The following is an 18934-nucleotide window of genomic DNA, read 5'->3' as shown; positions in this document are numbered from 1 at the left end:
GCTCGAACTCACGGACCGCAAGATCATGACCTGAGCTGAAGTCGGACGCTTAACCGACTGAGCCACCCAGGTGCCCCTTAATTTTTAAAAGTAGTATCAATTATTTGTTTTAGAACTTTGAAGTAATAAACAGTTGAAAATTGGAAAATATAGAAAACTATGAAAAAGAAAAAACAGCAGTCATCATATTCCAGTCGCTCCTCACCACTAGTTAGCCCTTTGGTATTTTGTCTTTCAGTCTGTTTCTGTCTGTCTTGTTTAAACACAACCGAGACCATGCTAGATATAGTTATATAGGCTCTACTTCTTAATTTAATATTGGGAGTACTTTCCTGCATAGTTAAAAATGTCTTACAATTTTACAAATTTAACGTAAGAGTTGTTTCATTAAGCTCAAATTTACTTAACTAATTTTATATTTGGCATTTAGGTTGTTTTTAAATTTGTAATGTGCTGTCTAATTCTGCAGGGAGTATCTTTGAACATAAATCTTTGTTTATATCTGACTTCTGAGTCATTTTATAGTTGGAATTAATGAGTCAAAGGATTTGAAGAGTCTGCCAAGTTGTATTCCAGGAAGGCTGCATGACTGCACTAGAATGCAGCAGGTTCAGGCCTGGGTCTACCGCCCATCTGACTTGAATTTGGATTTTAGTATGGGGACTAACATTTCCCCAGGCCGGAATTAGGCAATAGTAACACAGGTTTGTGAAACCTGCCTTTATGCAGAGCTATCGGGGAAATAAATTAGGATGGTAACTGGTGCTGAAGGGTTAGTGAGTGGTACCTTTGGTTTCTCCCATGTGGTTTTCTTCTTTACAGAAAGAGCGATTCTATGAAAGCCGGTGCCGGCCAGTGACACCATCTTGTAAGGAGCTAGCTGACCTCATGACCCGCTGTATGAACTATGACCCCAACCAGAGACCCTTCTTCCGAGCCATCATGAGAGACATCAATAAACTGGAGGAGCAGAGTAAGACCCTGTCGTGCAGTGTTTGCATGAGACCAGCCAGTTCCCCGGGGAAGCAGCAGAATAACTAGGAGCCTGTGGACGGCAGTCACTCCTTTTTAGCATGGTTTCTTTCCTCCTCTCCTAGATCCAGACATTGTTTCAGAACGAAAGCCGGCAACCGAAGTGGATCCCACACATTTTGAAAAGCGGTTCTTGAAGAGAATCCGTGACTTGGGAGAGGCAAGTTAGGCTGGAGTCCCCTGCTGACCATCTGACCTCTTCTGCGTCTAAAACCACTCTCCATTCTCTCTGTTTCTGGGCCAAGATTTATGAAGAGAAGGCATCTCACTGGGTTTTCCCTGGGCTACTGGAATTACGGGGGAGTCTCCACTTGGCACACGGCAGCAGTGTGCATATACCTGCCTGTCCAGGTGGCTGGATATGCACACAGGATGTTGGTCTGCTCCCTCCAGACTCGATTTTTCTCCAAGGGGTGGAAGAGAATGGAAAGAGAGAGATATGGGGGAATAGGTATAGATGTGGTAGAAACAGAAAAGTCCCTATCTTGGACTTTGCTGTGCGGCTGCTTAAATAAGGGATATTTACTACACAGAAGGCCACACAGAATGTCAGTTTTCCCTTGGACCTCGAATGGGAGTTTCCTAACGGTTAAGGTGACCAGAAAAGCTACTGGGATTTGTGTCTAAATACAGATTTTCAATAGTTGAGTTAAGCGAACACAGACTATGTCCTGTGTGGAGTGTCTTCTGTGTGCCCGGGCCGTGTGCTGGGCACATAACAGTGTCCTTAGTGCCTCACAACACCCTGAGGGTCTGTGCACATCAAGTGCCTCTGGAGCCAGCTCAGAAGACTGGGTCACTGGGCCTTCCCTGTCCGGTGGCTCAGGAGAAGTCTGACCCCACGTCTCCTGAACACCCATCGCGCAGTGCCCTTTTCAGCCACGTCGTGGCGCCTGCCCCGCTGCCTGGGCCCGTGGCTGTCAGAGAATGCCATAGTCATCCTGCAGGTCCAGAAATAACCTTCCTTGTGGGCTGTGTTTTCACGGAAACTGGGATCGATGTGTTGGTTCAATAGTCCCCTGATACTTCCTTGTCTTAGCTCAGTAATAGAGGGGATGGCATGTGGGACCAAGAGAGGAGGGGCTGTGGTGGGTGGGGAAGGGTGGGGGGGCAGTTTGCTGCCTGTAAGGTCGGACTGTGCTGTGTACCCCTGGCCTTCGTGGGAACAGCACGAGGAGCAAGCGTCATCTTCTGAGTGTTCCTGCTGGCCCGGGGTGGGGCTTTTCTCATCAGGCACGTACATCTTTCCTTCCAGGGCCACTTTGGGAAGGTTGAGCTCTGCAGATACGACCCTGAGGGTGACAATACCGGGGAGCAGGTGGCTGTCAAATCCCTGAAGCCTGAGAGTGGAGGTAACCACATAGCTGATCTGAAGAAGGAAATTGAAATCTTAAGGAACCTCTATCATGAGAACATTGTGAAGTACAAAGGCATCTGTACAGAAGACGGTATGTTGTGCAAAGTGGGGTTGGTGTGAAAACTAAGGGAGCTTCTGGGGTTATACGGCCAGTGCCACCGATCAAGGTGGCAAGTGGTATTTACTAATAAGTATCTCTTTTTTTACAAGCCAATATAACACCCACATATTATACTCTAAAACTGGTAATGAAATGATGTGGCTCATAAGTTTTAAAAATCAGTCATCTGTGGTTGTTCGCAGAGCACTGTTAGCTCACGGGGTGCTGATGACTGGGTTCTGTACACACGTGTCACTATCTCTGTTCACTGCTGAGGATCCTGAGGTTCAGGGGCTTAAAGAGGTTAAGTAGCTTGCCTGGGATTCGGGGTGGGGAGTGACACTGAAATCAGTTCGGGGCCTGTGTCTCCTGATCCTGCACCCTCTACTCCCCCACAGTTCCTTCATCTGGCAGCCTTGTCCTGATGGGTGTTCTTTTCTTGACAGGAGGAAATGGTATTAAGCTCATCATGGAGTTTCTACCTTCAGGAAGCCTTAAGGAATATCTTCCAAAGAATAAGAACAAAATTAACCTCAAACAACAGTTAAAATATGCTGTTCAGATTTGTAAGGTAAAAAAAAAAAAGCATGTTAAAGATTAAAAAATCAGGCATTCTGTCCTGGGTAATTGGTTTGTAATTAGACTGCAGGGGGAAGCTTTCCAGTAATTGTACCTGAGTTCATATTGCTCTGCATGATTTGGATGAAAATTAGCCAGTACTGACAAAACGAGCTGAGTTGTTAATATGGGTGATTTAATATGTATTTCTTTGAATTGGGTTGGTTTTACTTGCATTAAAGTAAAAACAACAACAACAAAAATGCATGACAGGTAAATGAAACGGCCTTTGTGCTTTCCTGAGATGCAGCGATGGATACAAAACACGGCCTGAACTGACCGTTAACAAATGACTCTACATTGACTTCTCTCCCTCAGGGGATGGACTACTTGGGGTCTCGGCAGTACGTTCACCGGGACTTAGCAGCAAGAAATGTCCTCGTTGAGAGTGAGCACCAAGTGAAAATTGGAGACTTCGGTTTAACCAAAGCCATTGAAACCGACAAAGAGTACTACACAGTCAAGGATGATCGGGACAGCCCTGTGTTTTGGTAACTGAGTCTAATGTTATGTTAATGTCTTTTATTCCTCCTGCCTAAGTCAAGGTTAGAAAGAGCTTAGAACATTTGGGATTGATTGAGCTTTGCCTTCAAGAAACCTCTTTTAGACTGTTTCCCTAAAAGCAACCCGCACAGAAATGCCTGAGGTTTATACGATACCATCTTCCAAGGAGGGGAGCCACCCAGTCAGCATCTCCAGCTTCCCAGGAGAGAGCATTCACTGACACAGTCCTTGCCCCCGTCAGTCGTTGCAGGGGTCACATGCTCGCACAGAATGGGAAGGAGGTGATGAAGTAGGCTCTGACCAGTGCAGGGAGGTCCCAGACAGAGCAGAACACAGCACGCCCGGCACACAACTTGGCTGTCTGCTTACAGATCACCGGGGTATCTTGGTCAGGAGGCTGCAGCCTGACTGACCCCGTGCAGCCTGGAGCACCATCCAGGGGAGAGTCTGTTTAAGCCCCTACTCCATGGCTCCTACAGAACAGAGCGGTTCCTCTGAGGTGCATCCTGCATAGACACAAACGTAGATCTCTCCCACCTATGGAGCCTAAGCCTTATTCAGAATTCATCAGTGTGTATCAGGGTCCTGCTTTGTGTTGGGTACTCTCAGAGATATGTGGTGAACAAGCAGACTGAGTTGAGAATTTAATGGATGGGACAGCCAATATCATAGTATCATAAGCATAGAAGGGTTCAGGCTTGGTTTTCTGGAAGTCTTGTAAACATAAGATTTTAAAAAGATCCATGGGGGTTAGAAGAATGGTTAGAAGGCGGCATGTGTGACTAGCAAGAATGAGATGAGAGCAGTGACTGTCCCAGGACCTGAATCAGCTCGGTGTGGCTGGATCACGAAGTGGGAGGTCTCAAGGACTTGCTAAGGCAGAGCACTGGAAGCCGAGTCACAGAGCTAGCACTCCCTCTACCCCAAGAGTTTTGGGATACCATGAGAGGGTTTAAGAATGGCAGCTTTTGTTTAAAAAAAAAAAAAATCACTGTGGGGGCACCGGGGTGGCTCAGTCGGTTAAGCGTCTGATTCTTGACTTAGGCTTAGGTCATGATCTCACAGTTGTGAGATCGAGCCATGTCTGGCTCTGCACTGAGTATGGAGCCTGCTCGGGATTCTGTGTCTCTCTGCTCCTCCCCGGCAGGGGAGGGTCGGGGTGGGAGTGGGGGTGGAGAATCTAAAAAGATCACTGTGGATGGGAGGGGAACAAGACTAGAGCCAGGAAGTCTGATGCAGCCAGAACTCATGAGGGTGTGAACTGGGACAGTGACATTGGGGCTTAAGAGGAGTAGGTTTGAAAAGTATTTAGAAAACTAGATATGGGCGGGGGGGCTCCATTTCTGTCTTGGGCAGTTGGGTATCATCTACTGGAACAGTTGACCTTGGAAGAGGGCTGGGCAGCGAGGTCATTGCTAATTTTGAACTTGAAAGAAAACCTGGGGCCTTCCGTCCTCTGCCACCTCCTCCTCGTGGACAACACGTGCTCCGTGAAATGAGCGCAAACTAATATTTTAAAGTAACTCCGTGCTACAGAGAGCCTGTAACAGTATTGTTGGACATGTCAGATGTGTACTTCAGCGTATGTGTGGTTAATGTATTAAACACCAAGAAAAACCAAAGAGGTGATTTTTCAGAATTACTCTATAATGTTTATTGAAATATCCTTCCCCGAAAAATGAAGTTTCACGTTCTGCATTCTTTCAGGTATGCTCCAGAATGTTTAATTCAGTGTAAATTTTATATCGCCTCTGACGTCTGGTCGTTTGGAGTGACTCTGCATGAGCTGCTCACTTACTGTGACTCCGATTCCAGCCCCATGGCAGTAAGTCTTCCTTGTCCCTTCATCTGAACCTCACACCCAGTTAAAATGTGTAAATTTTGTTCTTGCGTAGACTCTAGTCAGTGTGTTATAATGGACAGTGTCACTTTTCCATTTGACGTGGTTGCCACTTGACACTTATTTGTGGCTCTCTCCAGTCCTGTTTCAGTACGAGCCAAAGTTCTAGAAAACAACACCAGTTTTCAAGGATCTTACCTGTGTGAGGAGTCCAGGGACAGTTTCCTGGGAGAATGGGGGAGCAGCGCGTAGGACCTTGGTTGAGCCTCATGTGTTCGTAAATGAGATCATTGTCACTGGGACAGGCCCTTCAACCAGGGGAGGGAATGGTTGGTAGAGTCTGAGAGCTAGATTATAGACTAACCATTGAGAGTGAATCAAGATTTTGAACTCTCATTTACGGTTGGTAAGGAGAAGAGTCTGTTTATTAATTTCCAGTTAATTCTAGGAATTTTACCTTAACATGGTGTTACATAAATATGTGCTAAAGTATTTTCTTTGGTTTTACTTTACATAGTTGTTCCTGAAAATGATAGGCCCAACGCATGGCCAGATGACAGTCACAAGACTTGTGAACACGTTAAAAGAAGGAAAACGTTTGCCCTGTCCACCTAACTGCCCAGATGAGGTATCTGTGGGCCATTTTACAGTACTAAACTCAATTTGTATTATGTTTTCAGGGCTTGAACTCCTCGAGCAAGGGTTTGGGGGTAGAGGTGGAGGAGTGGAAAGTAGTAGAAAAGTAGTTTTTAAAGTAACTTTCTAAAGCTGGATCTCAGATCAGACGTCTGACAAATCATCTTTGGGGCAGATGACAGCTATGCTGAAAGTAAGGATTCCCTCCAGAAGTAGGCTCACCTCAGCGAGCACCATAAAGGAGCATATTCTGGTGTAGCTGGATTGTGACAAGTATGGGTACCGTCAACCCCTTGACCTTCGTGGCATTGGGGGCGCTGACCTCCTACAGCTGAAAATCTGAATGTAACTTTAGTGTTGACTGGAAGCCTTCCTGATAACAAGTAGCACGGTTCTGCAAATGTTTTTTATAGCGCTGTATTATATTTAGTCGAACAGCTCCGGGGATAACTGGACCCGCACAGCTCAAATCCGTGTTGTTCACGGGACAACTGTAACTGTACTGGAGTCCGTAGCATTTATGACACTCGGTTTTCTGTATTCTCAAGTGAATTGAGCTTTTAAGACTTTCACTCGTACGTATTCTTCAGTGCATCTCAAAGGTCTAAGAACGACCAGTGAGGAAATGGGAGTCTATACTGAGATATAATGACGTGGATTTTTTGGAAGGTCAATTCATGAGCTTCTCAAATGTTAAGATCTAGGAAATGTGATAACTATAGTTCATAAATAATACTTTCAGTTAACAAGAGTAATGGAGTAATAAGGAAAGTCATCTTTTTTTTTCCTCCTCACAGGTTTATCAACTCATGAGAAAGTGCTGGGAATTCCAACCAACTAATAGGACAACTTTTCAGAACCTAATTAAAGGATTTGAAGCACTTTTAGAAGCACTTTTAAAATAAGAAGCATGAATAGCCTTTAAACTCCTGTGTATCAAGTCCTCCTTTCCCAACCAATACCGAGCCATTTTAAAAAGAAATTTTAATGGAAAAAATTTGTATTTGGGCGTGTACAAGGCACACTGCGGTGCTCATTATGTGTAAGTACTTCCCTCTTTAAATTTGGCACCAGTAACAAATGATGGCAACCACAACAACAGAAAGCACTTAAGCACTCCTCCTTTTGGAAAGATTTTGTTTGGCTAGTTTACCATCACAGTTGCACAAGAGAAAACAAGAGGAGCTGACCCCAGCACTTGTTCCCAGCTGCCAGTTGATCTGAAATGCTTTCCGGCAGATAAATTGAAGATAAAGATGGATGGACTTAGTACTCTAACCTGCCCTCGAATTTCAGTATCTATACAGTGATAGGCCAAGCATTCTTGAAATATTAGATACCAGTTAGTAGATCATTGTTTCTATACAAAGATGAGTGTATTCCTGTCACCAGTAGGACTTAAAGTTTGAGTTGTTTCTTCAGCGGCTTAGCTCCTGCCCCCTCGGGTGACCAAGTACTGATTTTTGAATGGCTCATACCCAGGGGGACGGCTGTGGAATAGATACTTTGCTGCATGTTAATTCTTGAGAACCAAGCCTGTGCCAGTGCATCTTTAATCAGAACTGACTCCAAGACCCTGGATACTGTCCTACATGCTTTTCAGAGATGCCCACGTAGATCCTTTTAGAACTCAACCTCTTCGGGGTAAGCTGTTCCAGCACTGGTTTTGGATGCAACCAGTCACTGTTTTAGTACCTAACCGTCTACGAGAGTTCAGGATCTACTAGACCGTTTTCAGTTTGCTTGGAGGTAGCTGGGTAATCAAAAATGTCTCATCTGATTCAGTGTGAACCGTAAGACCTTTATGACCAAGAATGAAAACCTCTGTCAATGCTATTTGATGTCATTACTTTTCACCTTTTGAGCCTGAAAATTTGTTCAATAACCCTACATCACCAAGGTCTCTGTCTGTATCAAACCTGTGGCCACTCTATATGCACTTTTGTTTACTCTTTATACAAATAAATATACTAGAGACTTCACATGCATATGCCTTTTAATATTAAGATTTCACTTTCAAAGCATTCAGACAATTTGTTTACATAGAAAAATAACAGTATAGACTTTGCAGGGGGTGGGGGAGTTTGGTAATGGTCCTCATTGCAAACACATACCACTTGATTTATCTGTTATGTCCAATGATGACAGGGCACAGGCCAGTACAGATGGCAGATCCTCATGTGCTCTAATCCAGAATCTCTTTTTGTTCCTTCAACCTCTTTGTGCTTTCATTTTGCAGCTCTGATTTACGTTTACTGTGGGAGAGGTGTGACTAAGCACTGAAAATGCTTAATGCAGTGGGAGATGGGAAGGTGAAGTACAGAATGTGGAGAAACCATTATTCATCTGCTGAGTTAAAAACTGGTGCCAGTTACTTAGAGGCAGTTTACTTCTCAGACATTAGCTTTGTAGCTGTCATTTTCGAATAGAAGTTAATATGTAAAATGAATTAGACCGAGTAAATTTTTTTTTACAAGTCCTACAATATGTGTACTAATTTTAAACTTCATAATTAAAATAGGGTACCTTATAGTCAAAACTTGTCTCCCAACCGAATTACTATTTAATCTGATTTCAGAAAGACTAGGATCATTGAGACACCTAAACTCCATATCCTCAATTACAGTCTCATAACAAGGAACAAACGTGGAAATTCCTAGACAGCAAAGGGTTTTTCAACACCAAAGTCTTCAGGAAATGGTGATGTTGAAAGTTATATGCGATAAACACAATTCTTACAGAAGTAAATTAACTTTTCAGCCTAACACTACAAAAGAGTAAGAGACAAAGCAGAAAGTGAGGTACAACTCGCTAACTCAAAATCGTTACACTCTTACTCCATAGTACTCCTTCAGAAAGAGCAGTACTGAGTGTGGAAATAGGGCATTTGAGGATCAAAATAGACCTTGTTGTAGCAATTAGATCATTACTAGTTTATGCCATGAAATCAGATGCAGAAACTATATTGCTTGCTGCTTACAAGTCTGTTGCAAAAGTTAAAGGATTAGGGAATTCGTGCTATTAGATCAAGGGTTAGCACACTTTCCCCACAAAAGGTCCAGACAATATTTTAGGTTTTGCAGACCATATGATCTCTGTCACAGCTACTCAGCACTGCCACGAGAGCACAAAAGTAGCCATAGACAGTATGTAAATGAATGAACAGATTTGTGTTCCAATAAAATTTTATATAGACACTGAAATTTGAACTTCAAGAATTCAAATCATTTCTACTTCACTTAAAAATATAAACATCACTCTCAGCTTGCAGACGATATAAAAACAGGGATGACTGAACTTGACCCCAGGGTGTAGGCTGCCAACCCCTGAAATAACTTCACCAAAGCTACTTTTTTAAAAAATACCTTGTTTTTCACAAAAGGTATAAATGGTATGTAACATTAAAAGTAAAGCATCCGTAGTTGTGTATAACTTGGATATCACTATCACTCTGGGTTTTATACTGCAGGGCTGGCGTGGGGGTAATTAGTTTGCATTACCACCACTGCATTTTTGTACTCGCAATCTTATAGTTCTAGGAAAAAGTCCTAAAAATCTATAAATGAGTTATTTCTAGGGAAAGTCAACTGAAATGCACACTGGCATATAAGAAACTCATTCTTCTAAGGCTCAGGAAACAAGACTGTTTCCCATTTATTGCTTCACACTTTTATACCTGGTGTCAAAATTATTCCCAGTCCTAGACAAGGAATACCGGAACATTGTTAAATTCTTCAGTGGACTGTAAGTTAATACCACATTAAGATGCATCTAATTCTAATGGAAAATGTCCTCAATTGTCTTATTGCTACTTATTTTTTATTTGGCAATTCTGCTTGCTGCACTATACAGTTCCTTCTGGGAAATTAGAAACCCGTATTTAAAGGATATGGCTAGTCTGAATGTAGTTAAGGCAGCGATGAACAGCAGAGATACTGCAAAAAACCTTAGGAGGCTCTAAGGAGAAAACTTAACTCAGTATACACGCTTCTTTTTTAAGTAGGTTTCCATGTAATATGCTCCTGTGCCCTGAGGATGCTGGCCAACAAATTCCACGGAACCGCCTTCTGGGGCAGAGAGGAGAGATGATGAACCTCGTTTTTCATTTCTTAAAGAGGACACCTAGGAGAAAAAAGCACAATTGATGTAAATACCTAAATTAAAAATTGGTTTATTCCTTAAGGATGTTTATAAGAAAGGCAATTCTTCTGATTTGGTGTAAAAACAAAATAGGATAAATAACAAAGCTATCAAAAAATTACACAAACTCGTTTATGAAAACAAATCAGGATTTCTAATTCAAAATCACTTGAGGGACTGTTTGAAAAATATGAACCAGCCTCTGAGTGTTCTCTCAACACTTTGGGGAAAGAAAAAAAGCAACTGCCGTTGCCTCTGCTCCCCCCACCTGGCTAAAGCACACTGAATCAGAATGGCAATGCTAGATGCCAGTATTCCTCTGAGAAAGGCAACTGGCTAAGAAACTGAACTGCATATCAGATTAGATGATGGTTCTGTCTGGATATTTAAAAAGTGGTAACAAACTAGTAGGTGGAAAAGCACAATGGTTCCAGACCCCAGCGGAACAGAGGTGCGCACAGGGGGTTCGGAACAGCTTCCAGGGCTTGGAGGGAGATGGCGCAACAGGAAGATCCCGGGCCCACCTCGTCCCACAGAGGCAACAACTACATCTATGCAACTGCCTCTGAGGATGGCCTGAAGACTGACACAACTGAGTCTCCACAGCTAATCGTACAGAGAAGGCTACGTTGCAAAGGGTAGGAGGAGCAGAAATGCAGTCTGGAACCAAAGCCCTGGCACAACTGCCCACAAACGGAAGGGACATCATCAGCACAGAGGAGCAAGGGGATCAGCGCACACACTGAGCACCCTCAGGACCTGCACCAGAAAGGGGAATTTCCATATGTCTGGCTTTCAAAATCAGCAAGGTTTAACTCCAGAAGAGCTGGAAGGCTGTAAGAAACGGAGTCCCCACCCTTGAAGAGCTAGTAAGCTAAAAATGGCCCAAGATACAGCACAAAAGACACTGTCTGAAAAGCACCTGGGCCTATACGTGGAGATTTACTGACTAGTTTTAGGATATGTGCCAGTGGGGCAGGCATCTGCAGGGGCTTTCTCTGGAAATCAAAGTGCTGACAGGTGCCATTTTTGTTGCCCCTCCTCAGCCTAGATAGCCAGAGGCTTTCAGGACTCGGTTCTAGCACTCTTCATCTACCCTGCTAGCACCACCTGCCCCCGGTGTCAATCCTCTGTGGACCTGCCCTGGGCAGGGGAGGGAAGCAGACCCACCCAACCAGCACACCTTTCGCAGTCACGGCGGCTCACTACCTCGCAGATAGCCGAGCCGAGCGCCCACCCTGCCCACCAGCAAGCCCCCGGCCAGGCCCCCAAGCCAGCAGCACAGGAGGCAGACCCTGCCCACCAGCACACCCACGGTAGCTGCAACCAGGCCTCACCGGGAACGAGCCCTGCGTACCAGTGCACCTGCAGCGGTCACAGCTCAGCCACAACAGGAGGGCACATGTAGCCACACAGGGGACGTTCCTGGAGTTCTCGGTTCTAGTGACTAGGGATTCCTCTACAGTTTACAACAGGACCCCACCACTTTCAAGATCAGGAGACATAGCTGACCTACTTAACACATAGACGCAAGCACAGAGTTGGACAAAGTGACAGAGGAATATGTCCCAAATGAAAGAAGACAAAAATAAAACAGAGGTAAGCAATATGCCTGATGAAGAGTTCAAAGTAATGGTCATATACTCACCAGACTTGAGAGAAGAGTGGATGAACTCAGAACTTCAACAGAGAGAGAGAAAATATAAAAACCAATCAGAGGTGAAGAATACAATAGCTGAAATGAGAAATACACTAGTGGGAATCAACAGATTACAGGATGCAAAAGAATGCATCAGGGATCTAGAAGACAGGGCAAGGAAGCAACCAAGCTGAAGAGCAAAAAGAATAAATAATGGCAGGTTAAGAGACCTCTGCAACATCATCAGTATAATAAAATTCACATTATAGGGATCCTAGAAGGAAAAGACAGAAGGAGGCACAACTTATTTGAAGAAATAACATCTGAAAACTTCCCTAATTTGGGAAAGGAAATAGACATTCAGGTCCAGGAAGCACAGAGAGCCCCAAATAAGATGAACCCAAGGATGTCCACACCAAGACTCATAATAATTAAACTGCAAGAATTAAAGATGAAGAGAGAATCTTAAAGACAAGAGATAAATAGTCACAAGGGAAACCCCATAATTATGGCTATCATCTGATTTTTCAGCAGACACTTTACAGTCCAGAGGAAAGGGCAGGATATATGCAAAGTGCTGAGGGGATAAAACCTACAACCAAGAACACTATATTTGGCCTTATAAGAAATATTAAGGGGAATTCTTTACAAGAAAAGTATGAAAGGAAAACTCTTACTGGTAAAAATAAACAGAGCGGGTCACCTGGGTGGCTCAGTCACTTAAGCATCTGACTTCAGCTCCGGTCATGATCTCACGGTTCATGAATTTGAGCCCTGCGTTGGGCTGACAGCTCAGAGCCTAGAGCCTGCTTCAGATTCTGTATCTCTTTCTCTCTCCACCCCTCCCCTGCTCATGCTCTGTCTCAAAAATAAACATATAGTAAACGTAGTAGGTCAATTACAGAACTAGTAAGGAGATTACAATGCAAAGGTAGTAAAATCAATTATATGCACAAAAATCAAGGGATACACAAAATAAAAAGATACAGAATAAGATATCAAATATATAAAATGTGGAGGAAGGAGTAAAAATGTCATGCTTTATAATATGTTTGAATGTAAGTGACCATCAACTCAGTATAGACTGCTACATACACATAGGATGTTACATATGAACCCAGTGGTAACTAAAAACCTATAACAGACAAAAAGAGAAAAGAATCTAAGCATAACACTAGAGAAAGCCATCAAACCATAAGGGAAGAGAGCAAGAGAAAAAAGGAACAGAGAACTACAAAAAATAAGTAAAATGACAATGAATACATACCAATCAATAACTTTTTTTTTTAAGTTTATTTTGTGGGGTGCCTGTGTGGCTCAGTCAGTTGGGCGTCTGACTTTGTCTCAGGTCATGATTTCACAGTTCATGGGTTTGAGACCCATGTTGGGCTCTGTGCTGACAGCTCAAAGCCTGGAGCCTGCTTCGGATTCTGTGTCTCCCTCTCTCTCTGACCCTTCCCACTCGCACTGTGTGTCTTTCTCCCTTTTTTTCTCTCTCTCAAGAATAAACGTTAAAAAAAGTTTATTTATCTTGAAAGAGAGAGCAAGCAGGGGAGGGGTAAACAGTAAGAATCCCAAGCAGGCTTTGCGCTATCTGTGCAGAGCCCGACTGCAGGGCTCGATTCCATGAACCATGAGATCATGACCTGAGCTGAAATCAAGAGTCAGACGCTTAACTGAGCCACCAAGGTGCTCCTCCATCATTCTTTAAATGTAAGTGGACTAAATGTGCCAATCAAAAGACAGAATGGATGAAAAGAACAAGACCCATCTATATGCTGCCTACAGAAGACTCACTTTAGATCTAAAGACATACACAGACTAAAATGAAGAGACAGAAAAAAGCTAGTCATGTAAATGGAAGCTAACAAACAAAAACCAAACACACAGCTGGGGTATCAATACTCAGATAAAATAGACTTTATGTATCTTTTTTGAGGAGTGGGGGAGGGCATGGTGAGCGACAGACAGAGAGAGAGAGAATCCCACGAGGGAAAGAGAAGCGGGCCTCAACCAAAGTGGGGCTCGTGCTCACCTCAAGCAGGGCACAAGCTCACCCAATAAGGAACTTGAACTTACAAACCATGAGATTATGACCTGAGCTGAAACCAGATGGTTAATCAACTAAGCCACCAGGCATCCTCAGATAAAATAGACTTTAAAACAAAGACTGTCACAAGAGAAAAAAAAGGTCATTACATATTGATAAAGGAATCAATCCGAGAAGACATAACAATTGTAAATATTTATGTGCCCAACTTAGGAATACCTAAATATATAAAGCAAATATCAACAGGCATATAGGGAAAAACTGGCAGTAATACAATGAGAGTGGGGGATGTTAAAACACTACTAAAAAAATAAAAACAAAAAAACATTACTTACATCAATGGATAGGTCATTCAGACAGAAAAATGAATAAGTAGCTTTGAATAAACTTTAGACCAGATAGACCTAACAGATGTATACAAATCATTCCACTCCAAAAGAGCAGAATACACATTCTTTTCAAGGGTACATGGAACAAATTTCCAAGACAGATTTTATGATAGGCCACAAAACAAGTCTCAATAAATTTAAGAAGACCAATATAAGGAGCATCTAGCTGGCTCAGTCGGAAGAGCATGCAACTCTTGATCTGGGGGTCGTGAGTTCAAGCCCCATGTGGGGTGTAGAGATTACTTAAATAAACAAAACTTAAAAAAAAATAGAAGGTATTATATCAAGTATCTTTCCTGATCAGTACAGTATAAAACTAGAAATCAATTAGAAGAAAAAAAAACTGGAAAAAACACAAACACATGTAGACTAAGTAACATGTTACTAAACATCCAGTAAGTCAATGAAGAAGTCAAAGATGATACCAAAAAAAAATATCTAGACACAAATGAAAATGGAGACACTACAGTTCGAAATCTTTAGGATACAGCTAAAGCAGTTCTAAGAAGGAAGTTTACAGTAATACGGGGAAAATGGGTGATGGGCATTAAGGAGGGCATTTGTTGGGATGAGCACTAGCTGTTATGTATAAATGATGAATCATTGGAATCTACTCCTGAAGTCAAGACTACACTGTATATGAGCTAACTTGAGAATAAAAACAAAGAGAAAAAAAAAACAAGAAAAACCTCAAATCGGCAATCTAACATTATGCTTAAAGGAACTAGAATAAGAACAAAGCCCAAAGTTAGAAGGAAAGAAATAATAAAGATCAGGATAGAAAGAAATGAAATACGTACTCGAAAAACAACAGGAAAGATCACTGAGACTAAGAACTTGTTCTCTAAAAAGATAAACAAAATTGATAAACCGTTAGTCAACTAATCAATTAAAACTGAAAATTGAAAACAAAAGAGAAGTTATAACTGATATCACAGAAATACAAAAAATTATAATTACTACAGAAAATTATGTCAACAAATTGGATAAACTACAATAAATTTCTTGAAACATATAATCTTCCACGACTGAATCAGAAAGAAATAGAAAATCTGAGCAGACCAATTATTGGTAACAAAATTGAATTAATAATCAAAAGATTCCCAATAAAAAAGTCTAAGAGCAAATGCCTTACAGGTGAATTCTACCCAACAGTTAAAGTGGTGTTAACACCTATTCTCAAACTATGCCAAAAAATAGGCAGGAAGGAATTAGAAAGGAATGCTTCCAAATTTCATTCTATATGGCCAGCATTAACATGATAGCAAAAAAGCATACAAAGATACTACCAAAAAACAAAATTACAGGTCAATATCCTTCATGAACATAGTTGCAAAAATCCTCAGCAAAATATTAGCAAACCAAATGTAAAAATACATTAAAAGAACAGTACACCATGATCAAGTGGGATTTATTCCAGGAATGCAAGGATGGTTCAATAGGTAAAATCAATCAGAATGATATACCACATTTACAAAGGGAAAGATTAAAATCATATGATTATCTCAACAGATGCAGAAAAAGCATTTGACAAAATTCAAAATGAATTCATGATAAAACTCAACAGAGTGGGTGTAGAGGGAACATAGCTTAAAAAATGCCATATATGACAAACCCACAGCTAACATCATACTAAATGGTGAAAAACATAACTTTTCTTCTAAGATCAGGAACAAGACAAGGATGCCCACTCTTGCCACTTTTATTCAACGTACTATTGGAAGTCCTAGCCATAGCAATCAGACAAGAAAAAGAAATTAAAGGCATCAAAAACAATAAGGAAGAAGTTAAAATGTCACTATTTGCAGATAATAGGCTACTATATGTAGAAAACCCTAGAGACTCCACAAAAAACTATCAAAATTAATACATGAATTCAGGAAGGCTGTGTAATACAAAATCAATATGTAGAGATATGTTGCATTTCTATACACTAATAATGAAAGAGGAAGAAAGGGAAATGAAGAAAATTCCCATTTACAATTGCATCAAAAAGAATCAAATATCTAAGAATAAATCTAATCAAGGAGGTAAAGACCTATCTTCTGAAAACCATAAGACACTGATGACAGAACTCAAAGGTGACAGAAGTACATGGAAAGAGATATAATTTTCATGGGTTGGAAGAATACTGTTAAAATGTCCACACTACCCAGAGCAATCTATCAAAATACCAACAGTATTTTTCACAGAGCTATAGCAAAATAAACAAATCCAAAAATTTTTACAGAACCACGAAAGATCCCAAATAACCACAACAACCTTGAGAAAGAAGAACAAAGCTGGAGGGATCACAATCCCAGATTTCAAATTATATTAAAAAGCTGTAATAATCAAAACAGCATGATATTAGCACAAAAATAGATACATAGATCAATGGAATAGAATTGAGAGCCCAGAAATAAACCCATGTTGATGTGGTCAATTGATCTTCAACAAAGAAGGGAAAAATGTACAATCAAGCAAAGATAGTCTCTTCAATAAATGATGCTGAGAAAACTGTACAACTACATGCAAAGCAATGAAACTGGATCACCTTCTTACACAATACACAAAATAAATTCAAAATAGATTAAAGGGGCACCTGAATGGCTCAGTCGGTTGGGTGTCCAACTCTTGATTCTGGCTCGGGTCATGATCTCATGGGTTCATAAGTTTGAGCCCTGCATCAGTTTCCTTGTGCTGACAGTGTGGAACCTGCTTGGGATTCTCTCGCTCTCCCTCTCTCTCTGCCCTTCCTGTGCACACTCTCTCGCTCTCTTTCAAAATACATAAATAAACTTAGAATGGATTAAAGACCTAAATGTGAGACCTGAAACCACAAAACTCCTAAAAGGAAGCATAGGCAGTAATCTCTTCGATATCAAACTTGGCAATATTTTTCTGGATATGTCTCTTCCAAGGAAAATAAAAGCAAAAAACCCCAACACAAACAAACAAAAAGCACAATTGGGATTATATCAAACTAAAGAGCTTTTTGCACAGTGAAGGAAACCATCAACAAACAAAAACCAAACCCACCTTCTCTTCCAGCCCACTCCAAGTCACTAGTAAAAACTAGAAGAAGTTTTTACACATGTCTGTGCCCTAGCTTTTCTAGCTGCTATTCAAGGTATGGTCCCTGGATTGCTTGATTCTGATAGCCAACAAGACACAATATTCATGAGTCCCACAGCACTGTAGCAAACAGAAAACAATTTCTTAATGGATGCAGGGATATCCTCTCTACTCCCCACCTATGACTATACACCTGGGCCCAGCACAGAGGAAAGAGGCAAAAACTTCCATTTATATTTCTCCCTGGAAGAAGTTTAACTACATACTTTCTCAGCTGCTGCCTGAATGTCCAGAATCTAATCAGCCTGCATCTAGGTGCTAACTGAAATTCATCCTTTTGGGATACCGACAAGTCTTAGCACAATCTCAACTACAGGGAGTCATAAGAACAAGGAAGAAAACTTGGTCAATCACAAACATTTGAGGACAACTAAGAGCTCAGGCCAGGCTCATCCCCTATACAAGACCATTCTAGTAAGACTGGGAGAGGTGGCTGTTTTATCCAATGTGCAAAAACAAAGAGAGACGGAGAGTCAAGGAAAATGAAGAAACAGAAAAATGTGTTGCAGACAAAAGATCAAGATAAAGATCCAGAAACAGATTGTAATTAAAAAGAGGTAAGTGGTTTACCTGAAAGGAGTTCAAAATAACAGTCAAAAATAATGCATGAACAAAGTGAGAATTTCAACAGAGACAGAAAAAATTTTAAAGTACAAACAGAAAATTCAGAGCTGAAGAATACAACTCAACTGAAAAAAAAATTCAATAGAAAGTTTCAACAGCAGATTAGATCACCCAGAAAAAAAGCATTAATGATCTTGAAGACAGATCAGTGGAATTAATCCAATCAGAGATGGGGAAAAAAAAAGAACGAAGAGAGCTTAAGAGACATATGAATCACCATCAAGTAGATCAATATAAGAAGGGAAGGAGAGAACAAAAGGGGCAGAAGACTTTTTCAAAGAATTAATGGATGAAAATTTCCCTGCCCTGAGGAAAGAGACATCAAGATCTATAACACCCAAAGAGTACCATACAAGATGAATTAAAAGAGACATACACTGAGACATACTATAACTAAACTATGAGACATTAAAGACAAGGAGAGACTCTTAAAAACAGCAAGAGAAAAGCATGTTTTTAATGAAAGGAACCCCCATAAGCAGATTTTTCAGCAAACCTGAGACAGTAAAACTCCTAGAAGAAAACAGGTGGTGAGCTCCTTGGCATCAGTCTTGGTGATGATTTTGGGGTTTAACACCAAAAGTAAAGGAAACAAAAGTAAAAACAAAGAAATGGGAGCTCAAGAAACCAAAAAGCTTCTGCCCAGCACAGGAAACCATCAACAAAATGAACAACCTACTAAAGGAGAAAATATTTGCAAATCATATATCTAATAATGGGTTAATGTCCAAAATATATAAAGCACTCACGCAACTCAACAGCAAAAAACAAAACAACCCAACTCTATTATAAAATGGACAGAAGATATGAATAGACAACTGTCCAAAGAAGACATAAGATGGCCACTAGGTACATGAAAAGATGTTCAATGGCAGGAACACAGGAACA

General features: G+C 41.3%; 2 protein-coding genes across 3 annotated transcripts in view; one reads left to right on the top strand and one right to left on the bottom strand.

Moving 5' to 3' along the window:
• JAK1 (Janus kinase 1) overlaps nucleotides 1-8069 on the top strand; it is a 129556-nt gene extending 121487 nt beyond the window's left edge. Inside the window, exons 18-25 of the mRNA XM_042952011.1 lie at nucleotides 823-973; nucleotides 1098-1192; nucleotides 2288-2480; nucleotides 2936-3060; nucleotides 3426-3598; nucleotides 5319-5436; nucleotides 5969-6079; nucleotides 6885-8069. Of these exons, the coding sequence (XP_042807945.1) occupies nucleotides 823-973; nucleotides 1098-1192; nucleotides 2288-2480; nucleotides 2936-3060; nucleotides 3426-3598; nucleotides 5319-5436; nucleotides 5969-6079; nucleotides 6885-6992 (1074 nt within the window). The 3' untranslated portion in view covers nucleotides 6993-8069. The remainder of the gene's footprint in view (nucleotides 1-822; nucleotides 974-1097; nucleotides 1193-2287; nucleotides 2481-2935; nucleotides 3061-3425; nucleotides 3599-5318; nucleotides 5437-5968; nucleotides 6080-6884) is intronic.
• A 102-nt stretch (nucleotides 8070-8171) lies between these two features.
• RAVER2 (ribonucleoprotein, PTB binding 2) overlaps nucleotides 8172-18934 on the bottom strand; it is a 97313-nt gene continuing 86550 nt past the window's right edge. For both annotated transcript variants that reach the window (XM_042952012.1, XM_042952013.1), the window contains exon 12: nucleotides 8172-10209. In XM_042952012.1, coding sequence (XP_042807946.1) covers nucleotides 10063-10209 — 147 coding nt within the window. In that variant the 3' untranslated portion in view covers nucleotides 8172-10062. The remainder of the gene's footprint in view (nucleotides 10210-18934) is intronic.

This window comes from Panthera leo, chromosome C1, assembly GCF_018350215.1.
Source record: "Panthera leo isolate Ple1 chromosome C1, P.leo_Ple1_pat1.1, whole genome shotgun sequence".
In the NCBI taxonomy this organism is placed as follows: Eukaryota; Metazoa; Chordata; class Mammalia; order Carnivora; family Felidae; genus Panthera; species Panthera leo.
Note: the sequence above shows the minus strand (reverse complement) of the source record. Positions and strands in the feature narration are given on the sequence as shown.